Genomic DNA, 7,285 nt, shown 5'->3' on the forward strand with positions numbered 1-7,285 from the left:
AGATTAGTACTACAGTACTGTATTTTACAAAGTAACAAGTAACTGTGAGTGTTAAAATAAATGTGAAGGAGTAAATAAAAGTACACTATTCACCTGACTAGAGTAAAAGTATAGAGTGAAAGCTGGCACGACTTGCTGCCGCTGCTCTCTGCCGCTGCTCTCTGCCGCTGCTCTCTGCCGCCGCTCTCTGCCGCCGCCGCTGCTCTCTGCCGCCGCTCTCTGCCGCCGCTCTCTGCCGCCGCCGCTGCTCTCTGCCGCCGCTCTCTGCCGCCGCTCTCTGCCGCCGCTCTCTGCTGCCGCCGCTGCTCTCTGCCGCCGCTCTCTGCCGCCGCTCTCTGCCGCCGCCGCCGCTCTCTGCCGCCGCTCTCTGCCGCCGCTCTCTGCCACCGCTCTCTGCCGCCGCTCTCTGCCGCCGCTCTCTGCCACCGCTCTCTGCCGCCGCTCTCTGCCGCCGCCGCTGCTCTCTGCCACCGCTCTCTGCCGCCGCTCTCTGCCGCCGCTGCTCTCTGCCGCCGCTCTCTGCTGCCGCTCTCTGCCGCCGCTCTCTGGAACTACTGAATCAAACTTACGACCTTCCAGTTCTAAATGAACTTTCTGCTTTTTTTACTTCCCTATCTTCTCTCTCTAGTGCTGGGTGATTTTAATATTCACATGGACAATGTCAACAATAATCTCACAAAGGACTGTCCAGGCATGATGTAAACATCATCTCTGAACTCCTTCACACTTCCATATATCTCTGAACTCCTTCACACCTCCATATATCTCTGAACTCCTTCACACCTCCATATATCTCTGAACTCCTTCACACCTCCATATATCTCTGAACTCCTTCACACCTACACTCCCTCTCGTGCTCTCCGATCCTCCTCTGCCACTGTACCTTCTGCCCGCCTGACCACCATGGGGTCAAGAGCCTTCAGCCACTCTGCCCCCCGTCTCTGGAACTCTCTCCCACAAGACATCCGCAATATGGACTCACTCTTAACCTTCAAATCCTGCCTGAAAACCCACATTTTTAAACTGGCGTATTCTATTTAATAATTCCTCTAAACTGATTGTTGTTTGTAAGTCTTTGTTTTTGAAGTCTCGAATTACTGTTTGACCTTCTTTGTTGCTTGTTTTTAATTATGCTCTGTAAGGTGTCCTTGAGCTTTGAAAGGCGCCCATAAATAAAATGCATTATTATTATTATTATAAAGTAGCAATACATGAAAATATTTCATTTGAAAGTACATTTCAAATATGTAAAAAAAGGTACTCAAGTACAACACTTGAGTAAATGTACTTTGTTACCTTCCACCACTGCATATGATGGTGGATAGGCATGCATAGTGTCATAATGTGTTACTGTTTATCAACAGCCTACAAAATGTGGCTTTTATATGAATTAACCAGCATCATTGTGTGATGAAACTTGTGTATTCATTTGATTTTGTTCTCCAGGACCTGACAGCCATCGGAGTGACCAAACCTGGCCACAGGAAGAAGATCTCCCTGGAGATCGGCCGGCTGAGCCTCCCTGAGTGGCTGCCTGACTACACTCCTGTGAGGAAACATCATGGTCACACCGCAAAATCTTAGAATCAGTAAAGCACCACGTCCAGGATGGTTCTGACTTCTGTCTCTGTTTCGTGTCTGGTGCTCACAGTCGGAGCTGGGGGAGTGGCTGAGTGTGATCGGACTGCCTCAGTACCAGAGGAGGCTGTGTGAAAACGGCTATGACTCCATCTCTATCGTCAAAGACATCACGTGGGAGGACCTGCATGAGATAGGCATCACCAAACTGGGTGAGTTTTCTGAAATGTGCTCTGTCTCAGTGGATTCACCTCTCCTCAAATCTGGGTGTGTCCATTAATGCTAGCAGGAGGCTAATCTGTGCCTCCACACAGACTTGACACATTATGGTGGGCTTCAGACTTCAACAATCACTTGATACATTTCCACTCTACTTTGAATATGTAACATAAACATTCATATATTTTGTAGCAAATGTTAGCAGTGAATAAAGACTGCTTGAAATCATCGCCTGCATAACCTCCACACAAGTGGGATGTTAAATCAAAGCATTCAATTAACAGGCTATTTTATCTAATGTAAACTTATACATGGTGGTGATTCATTGAAGACCACTTTTATGGGGTGGCAGCACTAGCAGTTGGATACATTTACATGGATCAACTCACACTGTGAAAACTCAGCGTAGTGGGGGTGCCAGGCATTAGTGGTGGGGGTCCAGCAGCCATGATATGCCTGTGCGAGGAGTCAATGTAAGGTCTCGCTTTAGGGCCAATCCTGTGACCAACATAGAAAACAATAGTTCAAACGTTAAAACACAAATACATACCAACATCATCTCTGAGAACTTAGTCTGAGTAAGCCCGAACGATGAGAAGGACCGTGTGTGTGTACCTACAGTATGTGTGTGAGTTTTTGTGTGTTAGTGTGTGTCGGATACCGGCACTTGATAACATGAGAGCAGAGGATAACCATAGAGCCATAGTTATGGAATGAAGGACAGAAATGTGCCAGGTTTTATTGGTTGTTTCTTGTTCTTGGGTTCTTAAAGTGTGCTATGAAAAACAGCCGCTGCTAGATGCTCTGGTGCTTCGCTGCTTACACCTTCAATCACTCTGAGACACAGACTGGCCATGTGTCCTATGAAGGTCAATACAGCTCCTCTCTGTGTGTGTGTGTGTGTGTGTGTGTGTGTGTGTGTGTGTGTGTGTGTGTGTGTGTGTGTGTGTGTGTGTGTGTGTGTGTGTGTGTGTGTGTGTGTGTGTGTGTGTGTGTGTGTGTGTGTGTATTCAGTAGATCTCTCTCTCTGTTTCAGGCCACCAGAAGAAGCTGATGTTAGCGGTGAAGAGACTATGTGACCTGCAGCGTTCTCGTAACCATGCTGACAGAGCTGGAGGCGGGACCCTCCAGCGCAAGCCCCCCGCAGCCCTGGAGCTGGTGGCCATCGAAAACACACCAACACACACTCTGCACACTCACACTCCTTCTGACGACTGCTGCCCCTCCCCTCGCTCTCCCAGGACCCTGCTCTCCTTCCAGGACAGCGAGCTGAGCGCCGAGCTGCAAAGCGCCATGATGGGCAGGGCGCTGGGGGGGTCTGCAGAGGCGTTCAGCATCAGGGTGGGCTCTGCAGCAGCCATGTATGTCAGTCAGGAGAGCATCAGCACGTGGTCCCGAGGCTCCGGGAACTCAAACTCAGGATGTTCTCGAAACCCATGGAATGCAGGGACTGCCATGCACTCAGAGGAGAGTGGGGGGGGGGAGGAGGGGCGTGGGGGGAGCAGTCCTGGAGTCAGGAGCAGATACAGACCCTCAGAGATGTTGGACCGCTGTCGCTCTGCCACCCCCAACAGTGTCCCCTTCGCCCCCCTTATCCCTCCCATTACTCCCAGCAAGATGCCCTGCGTTGCCTACCCGCCCCCACCCCCCAAGACCAAACACCAGCCCTCCTCCCCCACTTCTCCTTCCCCGCAGCCTGCCCCCACGCAGACGGCCTTCAGTTACCTCCACGCCCAGGCGGGGGGGGTCAGCGGGGCCCCCTGGCTGCTCTCCATGCCTCTGCCTGGAGCCGTCCCTCTGCTGGCCCCACGGCCTGCCCGGGACCCGGCTCGCGAAGGTCCGAAGGGGGGCCCTCACAAGAAACGCGCCCAGAGCCTGACCCGCTACGCTCTGTCTGACGGAGAGCCAGACGAAGAGGACGACGCGCCCCGCCCCTGCTCCTCAGCCCCCCCCTCAGCCATGCCCTCCTACGCCACGCTGTCCCGCAGGCCGGGCCGCGGGCACACCAGCGCCACAGGGGGGGCCCAACGCCACATCAACCGCAGCCAATCATTCGCAGTGCGCTCCAGACGCGAAGGCCCGCCCCCAGTCCCCCCCAAGAGGATGAGCTCTGTCAGCGGTGGCCCGACATGCAGTACCGAAGACGGGAAAGAGTCAGAAATTAAAACCGGGTTGGGGGCGGAGGGCCCCGGAATCGTGAAGAGCATTGCAGCTCGACTGGAGGGGGGGTGCAGCAGTCCATCCAGGAGGATAGACATGCCCCCCCCTCAGACCCCTCTGTCACCTGTCTTCCTTCCTGTGTCCTCCCCCATTCCTCACATCCTCCTTCAGCACAAAGCGGCCAATGCTCTGGACCTGGAGGGCCTGAAGAGGACAAATGTAGAGCCTGACAGACAGAGAGGGGGGGGCACAGAGGAGACACCTGGAGAGAGAGCTAGGAAGAGTGAGAGAGTGTCTCGGGGCGCTGCGTCTCCAAACCACAGTGGGGGGCATCTCCCATTCGCTGAAGAAGGAAACCTCACCATCAAGCAGCGGCCCCGGGGAGCTGTGGCCCCCCCCGCTGATGCTGAAGTCAAGACTCCGACCCCCCACACCCTGGAGCTCCCAGAGTTCAACCTGAAAGAGTCCGACACGGTGAAGAGACGACACCGACCCAGAGACAAAGACTCACTGACCCCCGAGGAGGCGCCCCCCCCCCAACAGAGGCGACAGCGATGTCAGGGTGCCCCCCCCCAACAGAGGCTACAGCGATGTCAGAGTGCCCCCCCACAACAGAGGCTACAGCGATGTCAGGGTGCCCCCCCACAACAGAGGCTACAGCGATGTCAGGGTGCCCCCCCCCAACAGAGGCTATAGCGATGTCAGGGTGCCCCCCCCCAACAGAGGCTACAGCGATGTCAGGGTGCCCCCCCCCAACAGAGGCTACAGCAATGTCAGGGTGCCCCCCCCCAACAGAGGCTACAGCGATGTCAGGGTGCCCCCCCCCCAACAGAGGCTACAGCGATGTCAGGGTGCTGAGCAAGGATCCAGCTCAGGGGCCGGGGGATATGTTCCAGAGAGAGGGCTCTATTGGAAAAGGCCCCAAGCCTCCAGTGTCCTCTAAACCTTCCAAACCTCTTAACCCCCCCCCAAACAGCAGACCAGCACCCCCCCAGAAAACATTCTCCACAGGACGAGCTGGTGCACCAACAGCCATTCCTAAACTGACCAGCGTTCAGGTCCACACCGTCTCCCCGAAGCTACACACACACACATTTGCACATTGCCCCAGACCTGGGAGTCCCCAGAGAGCTGCAGCCAGGCCCCCGCAGCCCGGCGCGGCCCCCCCCAGCACTGGCAGGTAACGAGACTCAACCTGCCTTTTCAAGAAAAATATTTTGGCCAAAAATGCTTCATTAAGTAAGGGATAATGTGCAGCCTGTCGGGTGTTCATTATGGGTAAAAGAACACCCGACAGGCTGATCAGGAGCCCGACGCGAAGCGGAGGGATCTTGATCAGAATGTGGCTTATTACAAGGCCACATTCTCAACAAAGTAACGACATGACTCCCAATATTAATTGAAATGCTTTTATAGATTTTGAAAATGTTTTTATTGATTTAAAAAATAGTATTATTGATTTAAAAAATTGTTTTATTGATTAAAAATTACATGCATCCGCTAAGAAAAATAGTCCGTTGTTACCGTTTGAACTACGTAGCAACGGCAGGAACTGCTTCGATAGCGTTTTGATTACAGATTTGAAATCATCGTTGCTTGTTAACATAGCACAATTCATTATGTCAGACCTTGGAAAGTATCTATATATCCCTGCCCTAATGCCAAAGTATCTAGATACCCCTGCCCTAATGCCAAAGTATCTATATATCCCTGCCCTGATGCCAAAGTATCTATATATCCCTGCCCTAATGCCAAAGTATCTAGATACCCCTGCCCTAATGCCAAAGTATCTATATATCCCTGCCCTAATGCCAAAGTATCTATATATCCCTGCCCTAATGCCAAAGTAAATATATATCCCTGCCCTAATGCCAAAGTATCTATATATCCCTGCCCTAATGCCAAAGTATCTATATATCCCTGCCCTAATGCCAAAGTATCTATATATCCCTGCCCTAATGCCAAAGTATCTATATATCCCTGCCCAAATGCCAAAGTATCTATATATCCCTGCCCTAATGCCAAAGTAACTATATATCCCTGCCCTAATGCCAAAGTAACTGGCAACTGAATATGTTTTGCCGTTTGATGTCTATGTCTGGACCGTTGCGTAAAAAGGACCGCAGCTCCGTGTTGAGGGTTTCTGCCCCGTTACTTCTCCGCTGTTTTCTTGTCCCTCTTGTCTTTTTCTTTTCTTCACTGGCCATCAGCCACTAACCATTCATCCAAATGACTCTGCTCACCAAATATATTAAAATGAATATTAAAATCCTCCATGTTGCTCTCAGACGGTAGACAACGGAAAACTAAACACAAGCAAACAGTTTGACCATGTTTCGACCAAACTGTATACAGTTAAATCAACCGGACTTCTTTCTGCAGATGTGAGTGTCCTTAACAACGGTCAATAAATCCTAGACAGCGGTCTGTACTACTGGATTAACAACGTGTGACGTGTTCTGAATTGACCAATCAGAATCGAGTATTCAACTAAACCATGGAATAATGTTAGATAACGGATTACTGCTTGTCTCTCAGGACTGAACCTCACCAGGGCCCAGAGCGCTGCGTCCAGCCCCCCCTCAGCCCCAGGGGGGGGGGGCGGCGGCAGGTCTGGAGGTTCTGGCTCAGCAGAGGCTGGAGCAGACCAGCACGTCCCTGGAGGAAGCTTTCAAGGTGGTGGAGAACAAGGGGGGCGATGTGGACAGGTAATTGATACTAATCAGGGTTACACAATCTCCTGGGAAACTGCAAGGTGGAAACCTTCTATGAGAAATAACAGAAGTTTATGAAAATGAACAGGAAGTAATTGTAAAATAAAAATATTTGCGTTATATGCTATATATTTTACATTTGATACTTAAGACAACAAAATGCAGTTAGCATCTAAACAAGCAGAAAGTGCAGTTATTCAGGCATAAAAAAATAAGTAGGTATACACATTATAAACAGCAGTATAGAAATGTAATACACTAAAGATCAGGTATACAAATATAGAGTATATACAGACACCATCCACCGAATAAATATGAATATAATGTAGACCGTTAATGACAATATGAATAAATATGAGTATGCTAAAGAAAAATGGAGTCATTTGAACAGTTAAGGCATCAAATTCAGATAGGAACTTACCTTTTCAGCCTACCATAATCAGACATAATTTGTCCATCTATTTCAAAATGTGTCAAATACCGTGTGGTTATTAAGCTAGCTAGCAAGTGAACTGCTGGAGAAAGGTATTTGGAAAAAACACGTATCCTTTTATCATTGTATCATCATAAGGAACATTCATTTTAGAAATGAGCGTATGGGGGTCATCATCACA

General features: G+C 50.4%; 1 protein-coding gene across 1 annotated transcript in view; it reads left to right on the forward strand.

Annotated features, from left to right (window-relative positions):
• Positions 1-7,285, forward strand: part of LOC117483634 (caskin-2-like) — a 124,077-nt gene that overhangs the window by 115,318 nt on the left and 1,474 nt on the right. Inside the window, exons 18-22 of the mRNA XM_034132011.1 lie at positions 1,447-1,548; positions 1,652-1,790; positions 2,834-4,502; positions 4,790-5,137; positions 6,519-6,665. Coding sequence (XP_033987902.1) covers positions 1,447-1,548; positions 1,652-1,790; positions 2,834-4,502; positions 4,790-5,137; positions 6,519-6,665 — 2,405 coding nt within the window. The remainder of the gene's footprint in view (positions 1-1,446; positions 1,549-1,651; positions 1,791-2,833; positions 4,503-4,789; positions 5,138-6,518; positions 6,666-7,285) is intronic.

This window comes from Trematomus bernacchii, unplaced genomic scaffold (genome assembly GCF_902827165.1).
Source record: "Trematomus bernacchii unplaced genomic scaffold, fTreBer1.1, whole genome shotgun sequence".
Classification (NCBI taxonomy): Eukaryota; Metazoa; Chordata; class Actinopteri; order Perciformes; family Nototheniidae; genus Trematomus; species Trematomus bernacchii.